This window comes from Convolutriloba macropyga, chromosome 2, assembly GCF_964194025.1.
Source record: "Convolutriloba macropyga chromosome 2, txConMacr16.3, whole genome shotgun sequence".
In the NCBI taxonomy this organism is placed as follows: Eukaryota; Metazoa; Xenacoelomorpha; order Acoela; family Convolutidae; genus Convolutriloba; species Convolutriloba macropyga.
The window spans coordinates 26,555,353-26,575,629 of NC_134469.1; the positions used below are offsets into that span (position 1 = coordinate 26,555,353).

At 37.5% G+C, this 20,277-nt stretch overlaps 1 protein-coding gene across 1 annotated transcript in view; it reads left to right on the forward strand.

Moving 5' to 3' along the window:
- Positions 1–479: 479 nt before the first annotated feature.
- LOC142335218 (plancitoxin-1-like) overlaps positions 480–20,277 on the forward strand; it is a 21,916-nt gene continuing 2,118 nt past the window's right edge. The window contains exons 1-3 of the mRNA XM_075383612.1: positions 480–881; positions 10,838–11,089; positions 11,449–11,664. Coding sequence (XP_075239727.1) covers positions 635–881; positions 10,838–11,089; positions 11,449–11,664 — 715 coding nt within the window. The 5' untranslated portion in view covers positions 480–634. The remainder of the gene's footprint in view (positions 882–10,837; positions 11,090–11,448; positions 11,665–20,277) is intronic.

The window sequence follows — 20,277 nt, forward strand, 5'->3', positions numbered from 1 at the left end:
GACCTAATCGATCTTGGGAAATAATCGAAACTGCTTTGAATTACTTTTTGGACCTTTTATACAGATCGGGATGTGGTTTTGAATTAACGTACCCATCAATCGTTTAATCATGTACCCCTCAATCACAATCTTGAATATTCCTTATATCTTTCTTAAAAAAATCCCTATCCTTTTTTTGGCCGCGTCGCAATTTGCTGTCCAAAACAATGACAGTAAGATCTCATCTTGACACAGTTTTAAAAATAGGATCGATTGTTGTTTAAGCGAATATTTGTACAATTCAAGATTAATTGTTCAATTAATAAATGAATGAAATTTGTTCAAATGTATAGGGTTGCGCCGGACCAGATATTTCACAGGACAGCTAACTTAATTATCATGAGCAACCAGAACAACTTCATCGTTGAAACATACATCGAATTGCGCGATGGAGTTTAACTAACAGAACCTCATAAACATTAATCACTTATATAAGAATAGCCGCATGAACAGCACAAACACAAACTTTGCAATGATAACATTATGCGAACTGTTAACTCGAACTTTAGTTTGGACAAGCAAAAACATAACCGGCATTTTGTTCAGATCACAGCTTAGAGTGGTTGTAAACTTTACCACGTGATTCACCTGACTAATGGCCAACAGAGACGTTATCTTTGGTTTAAGCTTGCTATTTATTTTCGCTGGCGTGATAATCGAACAATCTTCAGCTCTTACGTGTATAGATGAAGATGGTGATCCTGTTGATTGGTATATAGTTTACAAACTACCCAAATATTCAGCTGAAAGTGGCTATTTGTACAATGGCACTGGGTATCTCTATCTGGATGTTAACACTCCGAACTTCACGCTATCCAAAAATAACGTAAACTCCTCTTCCAGTGAGTTAACGTTGTTTTTTTTCAGCATTTCAACAATGGAACACTCATGTGCTACCGTAGAAGTATATAACCAACTTGCTATAATGAGATACATATGTTATGACCGATCGTAGGCATTTCTGGATAACAAATCATTCTGGATTACACTCATTTCTGGAGTACAAAATGAATTTTATGATTCTCCAATTTATGACAACATTTTTTGACAACTATCAAAACAGATTTCGAAAATTTTGTTAGTTTACCTGAATATCTCTGTTTCAGCAAACGCGCTCATCAATTGAGATGAAATTTAACTATCCTATAGTTTATATAGTTTAAAAACAGTCAAATTAAATAAACAATTTCAACACTAGACAACAGCCATTTAAGTTTAGCAGAGCAACTTCAAATCAAAGTCACTAAAAATGTATAAAAAACCGAAAATTTCAAATTTTCACTTACCACTTCGAACGTTTTTCCCAAGTATTGAAATCTACGGTGTCACATTGATAACCAGTTATCAGAAGAGCTCACTGTTGTCAAAGATGTCCACGAAGTACAATTTTGACACCCTTAACAAATCTTTCATACATCAACGAAATCTCAGCAAAATTAAAAAGCGACTTTAACGTTAGCCAGTCGCAGTTAACACCACTTTAGTTTGCCGATTCCGGACAGATTTAAAAAATTCGGGCAAAGTCGGAAATCTAATGGAAGACACGCAAAAAATTCGAGCAATACAAAATTACGTTGAAAGCGGACAAAACAAAAATAAAATGCGGAGTTTTAAACGACTTCTTTACCAGTCAACAATGAACAATAACCATTAACAGACAATTAGGAGCATTTAAAACTCTATGTTGTATATGAAACCGGAAGCGAACAGCCACAATCTAATTGGTATATGCTGTTAATTTTTAAGACTTTTTTAATCATTTTTATGTTAAACTTAGCCGCGATATATATGAATTTAGATGTGTCCTCTAAAAGTGAGCTAATGCAATTCCCTCACTGATAGGATCCCATCTAAAGATTTTAAATAGGACGAATGTTTACAAAGTGTATCGATTTAGAACGACAAAGAAACAAAATTTACTCGAAGTATTATATCTAGATTTGAAAACTCTAGATATAAAAATTTCTCGGATTTGAGCAGAAAAGGCAGTTTGTTGTCAGCAGAGTGCTGTAGAATTCAGATTAATGTAACTGTAATATATATTGCTTGAAGCCTGTCATACATCATAAATTAATTTAGTGCAGTAAATTTATCATACGATGTACTTAATTTATTTAGTGTACTTATTCCTGAGGGGCATGTGTATAAGTCATTGTTATTTCACATGCTAGTCTGTTGCTCCCATTTCCCATAGCGGGAAATTAGTGTTCACGTTTTGTTATGACTTCTGGATTACCAGTTGCCTTAATCTTCATTCTCTTAGTTTTGCACTTCCCGTACAGTTGCTCAATTTAACTTATTCTTCATTAACTGTCTTTACAAATCGAGTAAAGTAAACAATTAGTCCTTACGCGATTCGCTAAGCGGATTCATTTAGAAATTGTGTAAAGCGCACTCGCCGCGCAAGTAGGACATAGAACATAAACGCAACTCGCGACTCAAGATCAAGTACGCAATTTCATTCGCGTACGACATGGCGCAATCAGCAGCTCAGAAGCGGACTCCACTTGGCATTGAGCCATTTTGGGATAAACCTAGTGTAGACCCGCCGCTGAAATGGGAAAAGTGGCAGATGCAGGCCAAGCTAGCTCTTCTTGCGAAGGAAATTATTACAATAGACACTTTGTTGGAACCAAAACCCGAAACAGTGCAACTACCACTTGAACCGATCTATGAGGTTACGATAACAGGATCATCGGCACAATCGGAGAGGGAAAGATTGGCGAGGAACGCTCAATCAAAAATGAACTGGAAAAATTGGTGTCAGAGACAACTGGAGATAGGAATAATGTGCGGAGACAAACAATGGGCACAGGCCGATCGAAAGACTGTGTCAATGCTATACCTCAGTTTGGGCACTGAAGGACGTCGAATTGTTTGTAGCCAAAACCCACACCGCAAGATGGACAGTCTCTCAACAGCAAAACTTTGGACAATCATGGAAACAGCATTTATTCGTCAGCGCAATATCACATTTGATAGATATGTACTTCTCACCACGAAACAGACAAGAGGAGAGTCCATCGAACATTTCTTCGGAAAATTGAAAGAACTGTCTGAGAATTGTGAGCTCGGAAGTCAAGAAGACACCCTCATCAGAGATTTATTTATTGCAAATATGTTAGATCCAGAAATTCAACGGGAATTGTTGCGAGAAACTTTAGAACCAGCCCAAGCATTACGTTTGGCCGTAAATATGGAACTAGGTCAAAGAAACCAACTACAAATTACAAACTCGCAATCTGCTCCGCAAGTTAATGCAATAATTCCTCAACGATCTTTTCGACCACCGAATCAACGGCCGACTACATCTAGCTTTCCTCGATCACCAAACCAACTCTGCAGGAACTGTGGCTTAACTTGGTCAGCTAATCATAAAGTCAAGTGTATTGAGAGAGGCAAGACTTGCAATAATTGTGGCCTACAAAACCATTTTTCGCGAGTGTGCAGAAAACCGAAGTCCTCGTCAAACAAATCTAGTCGCTCTATTGTTAACTCCGTTGAAGAAACTACAACTGACCAAACGGTAAACGCTATACAAAATATGAATTATAACCCGCAATGCGAATTGGACTACGATAGCTCAGATGACAATATGGTCGCTAGCATCGCAAGTAACGCAATACAGATCGAACCAAAGAACACCATCTTACAAATTGGTAACACCCACGTTGGACTTCTCATTGATTCAGGCAGTGTATGCAGTATTTTGCCCGAGTCTCTTGCTTCGGAAATTGTGGAAAATTCTCCCCTTGCTCGTTGGCTGATGATAGCGCCTCCCCAGGAACTCAAAACATTTTCGAGCGAACCCATAAACGTGACGGGTATTATACAGGCACCAATTGCGAGCAATGGATGGCGACTTGAAGAAGCTGAATTTGGAGTAGTCCGTGATGGGCTAAAACCACTAGTGGGTAGAGATCTATTTGACGCTCTCGGAATCTCAGTAACTCAAATTCCATTACATGAAGGTAGTATGGTCAACACTATCACATCTCAATGTCCATTTAAAACACGTATCGCACAACAATTTCCTCAACTTATTACACGTATTGGTCGCTCAAAAAAACACATTGTCAAATCTAAATTCCATCGAAATTTTCAGCCAAAACATCAAAACGGTAGAAGAGTACCCATTAATTTACAAGAACGAGTAAATAATGAAATTAAAAAACTTCTTGTAGAGTGACATATAGAAAAACTGAATAACTGTTCTGACCAATATTTTATTTCACCTATTGTAATCACAGTCAAACGAGATCAAACCATAAAGTTAGCACTAGATTCTAAAACTCTTAACAAAGCAATACACAAGAACAAATATCAGATGCCAAATATTGAAACACTTATGGATTCAATATCACAAATAATAACAAACTACAAAACAGAACCAGCGGAACAAATATATTTCTCTACTATTGATCTTAAATATGCATACAGCCAACTAAACTTACACCCTGAAACTGCTAATCATTGTAATTTTAATATTGTAAGTGGTGACATGACAGGCACATATCGATTCAAGACGGGATTCTACTGTCTTACAGACATGCCTGCCGAGTTTCAGAAGGCCATGGATTACACCCTGATTGGACTTAAAAATACATTCTGTTTCTTAGACGACATTTTAATTGTTCGCAAAGGTTCAGAAGATGATCACTTCCAACTTGTATTAGATTGTCTTAAAAAATTGGATGCAGATAACCTTCGAATTAACCTTCCGAAATGCCACTTTGCGAAACAACAAATTTACTTATTAGGATAAAATATAACTCAATCTGGGATCTCGCCACTCGAATCCAAAACATCCTCTATTATGTCATTACAACCACCCAATACACTTAAAAAATTACGCTCATTCCTCGGCTCAGTGCACTATATTAGTAAATTTATTCCCAATTTAGCTCATTTTTGCCATCCTTAGGACCTCTCCTTCGTAAGTCCACTAAATACATTTGGACTGACACTCATACACTACATTTTAATGCCATTAAAACTCGCATAGCAAATCATACAGAAAACATTCACTATAACCCTCAACTTGAAACACGAATCAAATGTGATGCTTCTCGCTCCGGATTGGGAGCAGCACTAGAACAACTAACAGTTGACGGTTGGAAGCCAATATCTTTTGCATCCCGATTTTTAAACAGTAGTGAAGAACGTTATAGTATTAACGAATTAGAACTTCTTGGGGTAGTTTGGTCCATAGAATATTTTAAAAATTATTTGTATGGTAAAGAATTCACTGTTATCACTGATCACCGCGCATTACTTTCCATGTTAAAAGAAACATCGATCAAATAAAAGTTACAATAGTAGGTTATCACGATGGGTTGATCGTCTTTTGCCTTATCAATTCTCAATAGAACATCTACTTGGCGCGAAAATGGGACTAGTTGATTACATATCTCGTAATCCATATCAACCAGCAATAAGTGTTTCCAAATATGACGAGGAATTTTTAGTTGCAACATTATCGAGCATACGTTCTGATGCCCAATTACTTCAACGGAAACACAATCTCTCAGCTAATTCACTTCGTAAATTATATATTGATATTGATGGTGAACACAAAAATTCCACCACCAATACAGCACAAATTTTAACCATAAATTACGTAACACCAAATCCGCACACTGAAATTCATGATTTACTCGCCCCGCGAAACAATAGTTCAAAAGTCTTTTCAAAACAAAGCTCTAATTCAGACATAAATTCCGCCTAGCGTGTACGCTTAACAAACGTTAGTTCAAATCTCGCCCCGCGAAACAATAGTTCAAAATTCTGTTCAAAACAAACTTCCAATTTAGACATAAATTCCGCCCAGCATGTACGCTTAACAAATGATAGTCCGAATCTCGCGGCGCGAAAATACAACTCTAATGTAACCTCCTTTAAATTCAATCATCCGTATAGCACACACGCCCCGCACGTACATTTAACCAATAATAATAAATCATTCGCGGATCAAAAACATAACTTATTTCTCAATTCCACTAATAGTATTAATTGTACTAGTGCACATGACCAGCGAGTACATTCAAGTCAAAATGATTCCGTATTCGCTCATACATATCCTACTCCAAAAGTTAACAATTCTAATTTAATTAATACCACCTCCGATCTCGCATCGCGAGTACGCTTTTCCTTTAACAATTTAACACCCGCCCGGCATAATCCTCTATTATTTACTCAAAAGACTAGAATGCATTCCTCAGATGACTCTTTTGCAAAGCAAGTTACTAATTACTCAATTAACTCTAAATCTGCGTCACATAGTCTGCCATTTACAACTAATCCTGTACAAATTCAGTCTCAAATGCTAGTAAACACAAGAAAAGCGTCACTCGCTTATCAAAATGCTTCCAAATTTACTCCATTAAGTCATTCTCACTTGTCAATCAAAAATCAGCCTCAAATTCCTACCCTTTTTAGTAAGCCACACTCAAATACTTTAAATAACTCACGTGCTCAATTAACAAACAACAATCAAGTGCATTTTGCCCAAACTCAACCTGAAATTCAGTTGTCTTCCTCTTTGTCAATTAACTTAATTGAAAAAACTCAACTCTCATCAACAATGAGTCAACAAGCTTCATCTCTCAAGGGAAAATCACTCTCCTCCCGAACAACCAGAGCTTCGCCTCGCGTGTCATTCACCGACAATGCAACCACAAGTACGCCACGCAGATCCTCCTCGCATTCAAATTTAAGCATCCCACTAACGGATAGTCCCCAAGTAATGTCGTTTGAACGAGTGGTGGGAAAAGTATTTAGCAAAGGTCTAATTGCATCACTCACAAGTAAGGACGCAGTTCTAAAAGAGGTTCGGGACTGCATAATTCGGGGAGATGAAGAAAGACTGAAGGCCCTCAACCCGTATCTTCATAGCTATTGGCGGGACCTTCATGTGACTGGCGGGTGTGTTTGTATGGACGAGAAGGTGGCCATTCCGAATGCACTCAAAGATGCCCTCATTGACGATTTATATGCGAGTCACCCAGGTAGCTGGGGGATGATATGTATGGCTCAGCACTGCTGGTGGCCATACATGAATCGTGATTTGCTTGTCAAAGCAATAGAGTGCAAATCTTGCACTGCTATCGGTAAAAATTTAAAATCTGTCATTCCCGCAAAACAATTTAAAGCACATACACCATGTATAGTTCCAAACCAAGAAATACAAATATATTTTGCAGGGCCCATTAATAACGAAAAAGAACATGAAATATACATTTTAACATGCATTGATAGATTTTCAAAATACCCTTCTGCAGAATTGGTTGATAATGCAAATGCCTCGAATGTCATAAAATTCTTAGATAATTATATACAAATTCATGGAGTTCCTCGTTCCTTAAGAATAGATCAAGCCCGTTGTCTTGTAGGTAACCAAGTAAAAAATTTTTGTACCAAAAATAACATCAGACTAATACCAGCTCCGGCGAACGATCATCGTGCAATAGGTTTAGTTGAACGACTTATTGGTACTATTAAACAACGCTTGGCATGTATAAAAGACGCAAATAAAGAAGTAAATTCGTTCACCATTAAAGCAGCATTAAAATCAGTTATATACCAGCTTCGCATATGTAAACATAGAACAACTAAGCTTTTGCCATTCGAAACTCACTTCGGGCGTAAAGCTAATACACCACTTAGTAATATAAGTACTCAACCAAAATCATCTGACTTAAGTTATGAAAAAATTTTGAATCATTATTTAGATGAAGAAACTGTAACCCCTAATGAATTGCTGCCGGAGGAACACTGGGGAAACAGCCGGAGTGACGACGAAATTGAACACAATATGTGGAAGGCGACAAAGGATGCCACAATTCGCGAACGGCTAGCAACTGATAATGAATCCCGTTTCCTTCGCACCACGAAAGCGCATCGCCCACTTCCATTGAAAGAACACGCCGTACGGTTAAACATTGCCAGAAAGAAACACCTTCATAAGAGATCCAAGAAGAATCTGGACGGCTTGTATGAGGTGTTGGCCCCAGGATCGGTAGTACAAAAGACCGATCAATACACTTCGGTTATTCGCGAGCCGGGAAAGATGGAAGTGACAGTACGCAATAGTGATATTGCAAAATTTGGTACTCGGGAAGAACGAAAAACCAAATTAACCGACTACATAAACCGCCGAGGACCACGCACGCACGAGAAAACAACTGAGGCTAAGATACTTAGCCACATCAAAGAGTTTACCCGCATACAAAAGGGCGACCGAAAAATGAAGCATAGAAAACGAGAAACTGGTAGTGGTGTATCCTCAAATAAATCTAACATTGCTCGCGCAATGCGAGTACGCATGCCTAAAGTTCCAGACAATTTCGCTCCCCAAACAATACCCGAAATTCTAGAGGCTGCTCCCGAACAGCAAATTATAACTGGAGAAGTATTAATTGCACCCCCTCCTACAAATACTCAACAAGAAGCTCTCTTATCCTCTCCTTTGCTCACTTCGTGTCCTCCGAACTTTGCTCCACCTCGTAGGAAGCGACGCGTAGGCGACATCCAATCGATACAACCTTCGGTTGTACAAACAATTGTTGATACAGCTACGCGGGTTGAACCTATTGCAAACGACTTTCCCTCGCCTATCATAGAACAGGTGTCACCGACGGACCCCCGTATACGACCAGCCGACCACAGCACTTCAAATGAACTAATCATTGATGAAGAAGACATGTGAAAACTCTGATCCATTAAACTTGATACATTATTAATTATGACTAGCTATGATAACCAGTAAATATATTGTTGATACTATTTAACCGGTAAATAAGTATTATTATTATTCATATTGTTATTAAAATTTTCCGTTATGCAATTTTAATTTTCTTTGAAGCGGGAGAAATGTCATACATCATAAATTAAATTAGTGCAGTAAATTTATCATACGATGTACTTAATTTATTTAGTGTACTTATTCCTGAGGGGCATGTGTATAAGTCATTGTTATTTCACATGCTAGTCTGTTGCTCCCATCTCCCATAGCGGGAAATTAGTGTTCACGTTTTGTTATGACTTCTGGAATACCAGTTGCCTTAATCTTCATTCTCTTAGTTTTGCACTTCGCGTACAGTTGCTCAATTTAACTTATTCTTCAATAACTGTCTTTACAAATCGAGTAAAGTAAACAATTAGTCCTTACGCGATTCGCTAAGCGGATTCATTTAGAAATTGTGTAAAGCGCACTCGCCGCGCAAGTAGGACATAGAACATAAACGCAACTCGCGACTCAAGATCAAGTACGCAATTTCATTCGCGTACGACAAAGCCAAAACTCATCAATAAATTGCAGAGGTGACAAATTATTCATGCTCGTTTCATCTTTTGAAAGTTCAAATTGACCAGGACGAAAGATTGCTGAAGAGCATCTATCCGTTGACAATTCGGTTTAGGATCAAATATAAAGTTGGGCTAATTATGTTAAAGTGTTCGCACATCAAAGCACCATTCTACATGATGCAGTTATTCCGTTGGAAGGTATGGATTAAAATGTTTTATTTCGGCGACATCTGACTGCTTTGCCCAGAAATCTTTCAGCTATAATGGAGCCAACTGCTGGCATAATCTTCCACAGTGTTTCCGAAATGATGAACAAGAGTTAATTTTCGAGAAAAACTTGGAAACATTTTACTTCTTCCAGTTGTTTTGATTTTATTGCCCACTTTTGAGTTGCTAAAAAGTGCTAAAACCTTCTTTTTTAACTTTTATTTCGTTTTCATTTAATTATTGAGGTTTAATTAAAGCTGTTTCTCGTTGGGGTTGAATAGCGTTTTGTTCTGTATTTTAAAATGTAAATTTTGATCTCACACTATAAAAGAGGCATTTACGAAAATTTGATTTACATTTTTAGCGCCTAGAGTAAGAGAAAACTAGAGTAAGGAATTCTTTTCTAAAGACCAGGTGGTAAAGGCACCAACTAAAATGAACCTGCCAAAAACCGGTATAGTTTATTATGAGTGAGCCAAAGAACCAATTGATATTAAAAGATCGATTAATTTCAAATAATTGCTCCTTAAAAAAATGAAATGAAAAACACAGCGGGAGTTCGATCCCCCAACGCGCCGCAGTTGTCTCGGGGTAACAAACAAAACTGATTGATGCTCAGCCCTTCTTCTAGTTTTAGTTGAATTCATTTTCTTTTCTTTTTTTCATTTCTTTCTCTTGCACTTACTTATTCTTTCTTTCTTCCCCATCCCTGACAAAACTTACCTTCATGCCTAACAATGTCCAATAACAACTGCAAACGCGGCTAGCCAGAAGTACTCAACGGCAAGTAATCGCAGTCAGGCAAAGCCAGTAAAAACCCTCCACAGTGTTAAAATGGCTTCTTACCCCAGTTACGGTGTACATTTGGAGCCAATGTCCCAAATTCAAACTCAAACTCACAAACTCTTGAAACTGCTGCTGCAATAAACTTGATTGTTAATGGTTGTACATGAATTTCCTCTCTTTTTGAATTTGAAATAATTGCTCCTTGCTGGCGATTTAACAAACTGTTTGTAAAAAACAGTTTTGCAAAAGTGCTGGAAGCCAGTTCTTCCGAAATATTTTAACCAAATAATAAAAAATTTCAAGGCATTTTCTCGTTCTTGTGTTGCTTTTATTAGCCTATACCCAAGATGTATAAAATATTTAATCAATAAGTTTTTGTTTCAATCCACATCAGTTAACCAGACATGTGCATACTTTCTCGGAAATAAGCTGAAACCGTTAAATTGCAGTATATCCAGTGCCAACCTCAATGATTATGTTCACTCATTTGCTCTTTCAGGTGCTTTCTACAGGACGTTGAAACCAATCTACAGCAATTATGCCAACTCCAATTCTCAGTCCTCAGAACATTCCGAATCTCCTTTTGCTCACGGTTTCTACAATGACCAATGGCCAGACAATACTTGGACATCATACAGGGGCCATACCAAAGGTGCCTGGGCATTCGACTCACTAGGAGGATTCTTTCTCACTCACAGTGTGCCCAAGTTCCCTAACTTCCTGGAGGGCGGATACAGCTATCCAAGCTCAGGTTGTGTACTTTAGTTTTATCTAGGTTTCAATGATATATACAACACTCATACAGTTCAAACATGATAAGTTACAAGTTGAGTTTACCAGTATGTACGAATTGACGACATCATTTAAAATTTGTTTAAGAATTTTATCAATTTATAGCAAGTTGGAGTATACGCAAGTATACAAAAACGAGTATTTTCCCGGGGGATACCATAAGAGAAAGAAGGTTATGATGAGCAGCTAGTCGAAGGGGAAGGGATGCAGAATATGATATTAAACAGAATTATTGAAGATCTCTTGTGTTGACTGGATGTTGATCTTGCAAGATCTTTAATACATATACTTCCAATTAAATCTCTTTATTTTGACTAGGTTGTTACTATGGTCAGAGCATGATGTGCATCAGTCTCAATGCTTCTCAATTTGACAAACTGGGAACCCACTTTCTCTACACCTACCCCTGGAACTACAATGTCAGCATTCCCTCTCAGTTCCGGGGATTTGTTCCCAATTTGGTCTCATCTACCATTGACGAGAAGCATGTGACAAAAAAGCCATATACCTCAACCGAGACTATCTACTCTTCAGGTACTTATCAACAATCTAGAAGATTCTAGTGTTAGCAGAGTATAAATTGCGGTCATAGTGATACAAATATAAATTTCATTCTCTGTCAAATATGAAGCGAAGTCGAAGTTTTGCTGCCCTAAGTTTTGCCAAAAAAGCAGAGATTCTTCAAGACTTTTTTTTAAAAAGTAAACAAAATCGATTCTCTTCATGCATTGCAGACTCAGGAAAGCTTCACATCGCCCATTTCTTTTAGTGATTCCAAATCCGTCGGGATGTTTTGCTTTTGCAGCTCACTTTTGTAACTGTAAATCCGCTATATCCACAACATTGCATTACAATTTCAATTTATAAATATTCGCTAATCTTAAATTTTTCAATGTCCATCTGGACTGGTTTTGCTACATCACACAATTCGGGATCTCCAGTATATATACTAGTTCTATCCGATACGGAAACAGAGTGAAGACAAAGATATATGTCTACGACTTGTTTATGCGAAATTATTTAAATCTAAGCCTATGTTGGGTTTTGTTCTTCGTACTCATGAGTGGAATTACCAGAAGCTGAAAGATCTAAGAGTTGAATTGCTGTTCAAAATAATTTGTAGATGCAATACACATTAACAAATAGTTTAAAACTCAGTAAAATTTTGCAATACTTAGACAATTTGCTGACAAATTTTTTTTTTTGAAAATTTACTGCCCAAGAACTTTTAGAGTACAAATTATAGAAACACGTTACTGATGAACTCATTGGACGTTTTTTAATGATATATAGGAAGAAAGCAGTTTCTGAGTCCTTGCTGTGTAGCTGTTTTAGCCCGTTTCAATTCTTTTCTCCATGTGAATATAACTGTAGCTGTAACCAGAACTAGAAATATAACATGACTGCACAACGGCTATGACAACAGAAAATGGATAAGTTTGAAGTACTATCAAAAAAATTTTGCCCTATCCATTTTTGCTGATTTATTTTGCCTTCCTCCCGTAGCTCTGCTCTAGCATTGCCGGAAGAGATTCACGACAAGCCTTCTTGTAAACTCCCATTTTTCCGTTAGAAATTTTGCTGATCGAATTCCTCCGGCACAACACTGAAGAGTTTCTGTGATTGAGCCATTTTGTGTTACCTTGGTTGTCACTGTCCTCGACAAACAAATTCTGTTCATTTTTTTTCTCAGACTTGGACTGTATTTCCATTCACATTTTGCCAGTTGTTTTGAATCTGTCACATGTGAGATTGTAATAAGTAGATGGTTGGGAAACTCTGCTGCGCATGGTAAGTATGGTAGAAAAACATTTGTTCAGCAATCAAAGATTTGCATGGGTTTATAGTTCCAAATCATTCACATCAAAATTGACTGATGTCAATGGTCTTGCATTCAATGTTTGCTCACAAAGACGCATTGGTGTTGAAAGAACATCTTCGGTAACTAATTGTGCCCCGAAACTTCATACATCGCGTTCTTGCAAATTTCAACATATCAATCGCATTCTCCTCCGAATTGGGGTGCTGCGGGTGGATTGAACTTCCATCAGTTCGTTGATTGAAGAGAATGTTCTTCCTTGTCACTGATATTTTGTGCTGTGTCTTTTTGATCTATAAACTGCATAATGACGTTCAGACAGCTGTCAGTGTCCAACTGTTGTACTACATCTATATCGTACTTTTGGATATGTAAACAAGCGAGACTTCCGCTTTTCATCTCTAGCTCATTTTTCCCTGTAAGAGAGTCGAAGTAGTTAACGCCAATACTTGCGAAAGCTGCTGAGACTACAAGTCTTTGTGTAGGTAGTGCGGCCATCACTGGAGTCAATGTTTATGCTGTGCTTCTTTGGCAGGTTGTGCATTTGTTCTTTACGGAACGCAAGGCATTTCCTCCAAAGATTTCAACTCTTCATCAAACTGGACTTGCTTTAAACGCTGGAAAATTTATGCGTTTGCAATTATTTTTTGTCTTCAATATCAATTATTTTTGTCGCCAGTTTTGTTTATTCGACGCTCACTGAACACATGTATTTGTTTTGACTAGACAGTTGCAGACTTTAAATTGTTGTTCTCACTGAAGAGTTGCTTTCTTTTCTTCAGCTTGCGTTTCGAACAGTGGTGAGATAGGGTCAGGGCATGTGCTTTTGTCAGAGGTAAAGGCTAAGATTACTAGCCTAAGCCATTCAATTGTTGACTTCTACAACCAAGGGCCGGCCTAGTAAGCCACTCGCTTTTATCTAGCGTCCTCTTTCAGGCAGAATGACCAACTGCAATCTTTAAAGTATTCTGTTCCGGAAATATGGCAAACATTATGACATCTCTTTTCTCTCATGGATCATGAAGGATTTGACCAATGAATGACACCGCTTGATGATCGACTGTCGAGGAAAGCATATTTGTTCAGCCTATTAAATTGATTTGCCTAAGCTGTTCATTTTTTGACTGCTTCAACCAGGCCGGCGCAGTGAGCTACTCGCGTCACCCGATTTCCTCAAAAACTAATTGCGCCAATTTCTATGTTCCCCCTGACAAAAATCGTCTGAATCTAGTATCTTAATTATTTGTTGACTGCGTTAACAGTTACGTATCCATTGCTCTGCTGTAGTCGGGACCGACCAAAAAATGCAAGTTCTTTAGTTTAATCTCATATTCCAAGAACATCAGTATTTCTCAATCTAACTGCCGTCACGTGGCAGTTCCAAGCATGCTATAAAAAGCTGTTTCATCTTTGCAGCTATGCCATTTCCAGTAACAGATACCATTTTGGTTGAGAATTCCGTTAAATGAGAACGTAGAGAGGCCACTCTACACATCATGTCTTCAGATGCGTTATTAACTAATAAAGTTCGACTTTTCCTGTATTGAACTATTTTCTGTCGATGCTGGTTTTAATTAAATTTGAAGGTTTCAGCTAAATTCAGCTTAAGCAAATATGGTTCTTCACTTGGTTTCTCTCCATTGTCCTAATATTTTCGATTTTCAGTCGAAATGTTCTTCAGAATTTGTGTCAAGTAAAGACTGAATTGAGCAAAATAATCCCAACTGGATCAACAAAGGAAATAAAACTAGAAACAAGATTTTCCTTCCTGTTATGGGTGTCACAACTGCTTTGGTGAAATATCAGCTAAATTTGAGGCATTCAACGGTATCATTCCGTTGGAGCCCAAGTACAGATGATCCAACTGTATTTGGCTGAACATCAGCTTGATCTGTTTTGCAGACTTATTTTTTGTCTTTCAATATTGCTGCTTTTAATCATAATTGTCAATCGTCGATTTTGTAAGCTCCAATCAATGTTGTAAGAAAAAAAATTGTAGATAATTAAACACCTGGATTGACTATTCTGGTGTTTCCACCGATTTTAAGAAACGTTCATGCAGAAGTATTTGTTTGTTGCCTTTGCTTTGATACACTATTCAACCTCATTGTCGATGCTGACTCGTTTGAGGGCTTAAATTGCTCACATTGGTGTTTTATTCACTCCGAAAACACGGCACTGTTTTTCGTATATTGGCAACATTTCTTCATTTTCCGGTCTCCATGAAAGTCTCAGGCATCTCTTGTCTCGTTGAAGAAATCGCATCAGCACAAACATTTGATTGATATTGGCGGCTGGGGCGATGAATCCTTCATGATATCTGAGAATCGTTCCAACCAACTCATGCAGCAAGTATGGTTCAGCCAGGAGCTTGTTGTTCTGGCAGATTTTGTCATATTTTTGATGCAACGTTGCAAACACAGCGGATTTTGTCAGTTTTGGTTGGATTTAGATCTGTGTGGTGTAGCAAATACCATTCTTTCACCAAAAATTTCTATTTTGGTTGTCTCAATATCACCAGCAAACTTCTTTCAACCTCTTTTTCTATTGATTGTTGATACAAACTTTTAGAATTTTGTTCCTTTTGGAATCTCCGCTCCAAGAATTAAAACTGAATCAAGGCAGAGCTGTGACTGTTCCGTAGCTTGGACTCTAGCTTGATGAATGATGTAACCAATGAATGGTTCTGCTGGATGATCAATTATCGAGGAATGCATACTTGTTCAGCCTATTGCTACCGCTTTGAATCGAGGCAGCAATTATCTGACAAAAACAACCACAATATCTCTTTTTGTCTCCCTTTTAATCTTTTTGAGGACCACGTAATTGCCGTCTATATACTAAACCGAAATTAGGGACATTTTTATTGTTTGCGGGGCGTATTATTGCTTGCGTTATTGCCTGACTGGTAGCGTTAAACATCGCCTCCAGCGGAAACAGAAACACATTGATGCAATGGGTAAGCGTGGGTTTGACGGCGATCGCTGTTCATGATTGCTTTTTGGTGAAACTTCAAGTTAACTTTTGTCTTCGACGCATCAGTTATTGGCTTTGGCTCTCAAACGTGTGGCAATATGAATGGTGCATAAACAAGATTTTGAATTCAACAAAAACTTCGTGTACGCGTATGTTTAATTGATTTATTTGTGCAAGAGCAGCAGACGGACTCGATTGGGATGATGAACGAGTTTAATTTTAAAAAAAACGTAAAAAAGAGAATTCGTGGGGATTCCTTGTAGAAAAAATGGCATAAGGAATAAAGCCGAAAACCCACTATTTCGAATATCTTTATAACGGGTCATTAAACAGACTTCTTCAATCGGTTGCGTGCTGCTCGACAAAAGCAAAAGTAAGACAAAGGCAAAAGTATTCGGCATCACGTTAAGGCTAAGACAAACTGCATCACAGCTTCAAATCTATCAATTTTTTTGACTGAACTTTGTTTAACATAAATCAGCAATACGTTTCTCAAACTAAATTTTTAGCATAAAATTGCTTTATTTGATACACTATGTAGTCAGGTTGACTTGAAATGAGAATAAACTATTTTTCTTTACTTTTCTACGCAACATAGAACGTATTTTAATCGCAATATAAGTACTGGAATCTGTTTGGCTGAAAGAAATGTCGAATATAATAATTCTCATTGAATTGATTGCTCATTTGATCTATTCAACAAAGCAGATGATGAGTGAATATCTTTCTTTCGCAAAAAGTCCCCTGATTGCTTATCCTCTTATAACATCCTGAACATTTTCTCATCATCAGTTGTACACTGTTGAAACAAGATCATAAGGTTTAGGTGTCCTTGAAATCTCTGCTCCAATCTGTGCTTCAAGAAAAAAGAAGAAACAAGGTTGAATTCTGATTGTTGGGTAGGTTCGGCTCTGATTCACTCAATGTTGTTCACACCTCTCACCGCTCGCTTCTATTTCTTCCGTACTCTCTTTGGTTTTTGGTTGCACTTTCCGCTTTGACTGACTGACGACGTTGATTTTTCATGTTCTTGACTTCGTTTGGATTTTCTCCGCCACTGTAATGTCTTCTGTGAAAGCAAAAAGACATTCATTTTGTTTCATCTTCATTGTCATGAGTCCACTGCCCTCCAATCCAAATTCCGTTGGGACAGCAAACATTTCACTTCGTATTCCTGAATTGTAGTCTAATGGCATTTTTAATTAACAGGCACTTTGACACAAAAACATTAAATTTCCATCAAATTGATGAGGTTTCTGTTTGGGAGAACATTCAAATTCGTGAAAATATTTTTGCAGTTTTTAGAATTATGATTCGTATTTCCAATGAGATTAACATGCGAACAAACGCTTCAATAGAGTGCACTTTTGAATTGAGTTCCTTTATTGGTAAAAAGAACTTTTTTTGAAGTCAGATCCTTTTTTCGTGTATGCTGATTATATTAGGTTTATGGTCGATGCTCTGGGCTTGCAACTTCTCTTGACCCTTTTGCTCAATGAGAAATACCGTTGATCAGTTATCGAGGACAGTATAAGTATCATTTCTTTCTGCGACTGAATTAATGCGTGAGCTATATGAAGAATTTTTTTTTAACATCGTTATTTTGATGATTGTGGTCCCGCATACATTAACTGCTTGATTGCCTTTTATGGTTTCTGCGTGTAGCAATTAAATTTGCATGTTCATTTATACCTCACGCTTTGACTTTGCAACCTTTGATATATTGACTTTTCCTAGACAGACAAAACACAAGTGTTGCCTCCCGCGATACGGTGTATCGGTCAGTGACATTCATGTTCTTGGATAATGTACAGTTCCAATTTCAATGAGATCCCTCATCTAGCGGATAGTGACCTTTCTTTGTCTCTGTTTCTTTTAAGTTCGAGCTGCCAATCAAATTTAATTTTTATTTCCTCTTTGTTTTTATGCAAGTTTCTTTTTTCGTTCCACTTTAAACAAAAAAAACCTGCTGTACAAACGCCATTCTTCGTCACCAATTTCAAATAAAAATCAGGTCAGTTTTTTTTCCGCACGGTCATCTAATGAAAACCAACAATTCTTGTTGAGATTTGAAGACAACATTTTCAACGCAGGTTGAAGTGTTGCGCTTGAATGCAAATCACCGTCAAAATTGTATTGATTTGAAACTTCAATAAATCAGAAATAAAGCAACACAATTAAATAGAGATCTCCCATTAACTGTTGTGTTTGCACAGAATCTTAAGTTAACAATCAGCTGTGGGCGGCAAATTTTCGTTGTAGTTATGACACAGCTCAAGTGCAAAAGGACCCAAGTGACCCTTACCCAAAACAGCTGATTTGGCCCTATATCTCCTTTGAAGCTAATCATTTTTCCTGAGTCAAGGTCATGGTGTTGATGCATAATAGCAACAAACAAACTTGACCAGTGCTGCAGTTTGTCTTGCCAGAAGTTCTCTCGACCTTGGGTTATATTGGGACAGTCATCACCTGATAAGTGTGGCATGCGTAAACACTAGGGATCTAGTGTAGCGTGTAGCTAAGTATTCATTGGTTCATTTTCAGAACGGTTACATTTATGGTTTTATGGTTCTTCAGGATTTTCCAACCGATTAAGCAAAGAGGGTTTATCTCTGCTTCCTGTTTGATTCCATTTGTAGGGCGATCAGTCGCGTAAACCCGAGGCAGGATAATCGACTTGTTTATGTCTATTCCGCTTTTTGTTAATTCAATTTAGAGGTATCATTGTATTCAAAAATTTGCAGCAATAGGTTAAACTGCTTTTGTTTCATGTGAAAACCATCTTCTGCAAGCAAAGCTGCGAGGAAAAATTATTCCTCATTGCAGCAAGTTTCTGAGCTTTCTTTGGCTCCTTGCTTGAGTTTTTGAGCCCAATATCTTCGTCTTCATCTTAATTCCGCTTTAACGGAGATAGTGTTTTATCCGCCGTGAACTAATTGTAGATTGCTCTTCTTCTGGGGTCTCAAGAGATGATCGACCCTTTTGATATGACATTGTTTTTTGTTCTTGGACAAATGGTAACCAGGTGGTTTTCAGGTTGATGAAAAAGTTCTCTTTTTCTTTTTGTTTTACGATTGCTAAAAAGTTTCAAAAGACCTTGTTTTTCAATGAGTTGTTGAAAACAATTTTGTGTCTCATGTATCTGTTGATTGACTGTTCTGTGATTGATGAGTCAATCATATCCGTTTGAATTACCTTAAACAATTCCTGATGGATTATTCAAATTGCACTGTCAGGCCTTTATTTGTTTTTCCCGCTTAATCTGAATCCGAGATCGAGACACCTTATTTCGTAACTTAGGTAGCATATTGATTGTTTATTTTCGGTCGCGTTAAAACGAAAGAAAATTTTTGTATTAAACTTAATCATTGAACACCATTTTGTCTTTATCTTTCCTGGACCACATTAATAAACTGCCATCCCAATCTTTTGTGATAAGGAAAGCTTTACCCCCCTCAGATCTTTTTCGCGGCTCCAAATTTGACCTTATATTTTGTTTTTTTTTCAGTCAGCTTTTGTAACTCAATACACGCTATATTCTAGCGGTTGATATGTTCGCAATATCATATTGGAGTGAGTTTTCCCGAAAATCACACATTACGGTATCTCTCTATGTGCACCAGTTCAATTTGGTACCGAAACAGATTGAAAGCAAATGTATGTCCTGCATGTTTGTGCAAAATTAAATGTTCTGCTCTTTGTACTCAAGAGTTGTAATACCATAAACTGATGGTAGTAAAAGTTGAATCGCAGCTCAAGTAGCATTTAGATACAGCAAACAGTATCAAACGTTTTACTGCTCAGAAAAACTTTGCAATACAAGAAATAGTGACAATTTACTGCTCAAGAATCTTTAGAGCACAGACAACATGACTACGTTGTTTACCTTTAAGACTTTTTGCGGTAATTTTTCTGCTGAGTCCTAGGAAGAAAGCTATTTTTGAGTCCTTGCTGTGTAGCTGTTCTAGCTCCTTTTTATTTCCTTTGTCATGCGAAAATTTTTTAAAAAATTTTGGATAGAAGATGCCTTAACTATTTACTGCTCAAAAATTGTTAAAGCACTGAAAACAGTAAGACTATATTTACCGCTCAAGTCAGTGTATTTTGGCGAGTTTTTCTTGATTTGTTAGAGAAAGAAGGTCGTTTTCTGCTCTTGTTGTTTTTGAGTTCTTGCTGTGTTGCTCTTTAAGACCTTTCTACTTCTTTTAATGTTATATAGGGTTGGGATCTAGGAGAAACCACCCAAGCCTGTTTGTTTTTTGCCAGCCTTCAGATTTTCAAATATTAATTTTTTTACAATAAAGTTTTATCAATTTTACTGTTTCGGGATTAGCCACCACTCCAACTCGCAA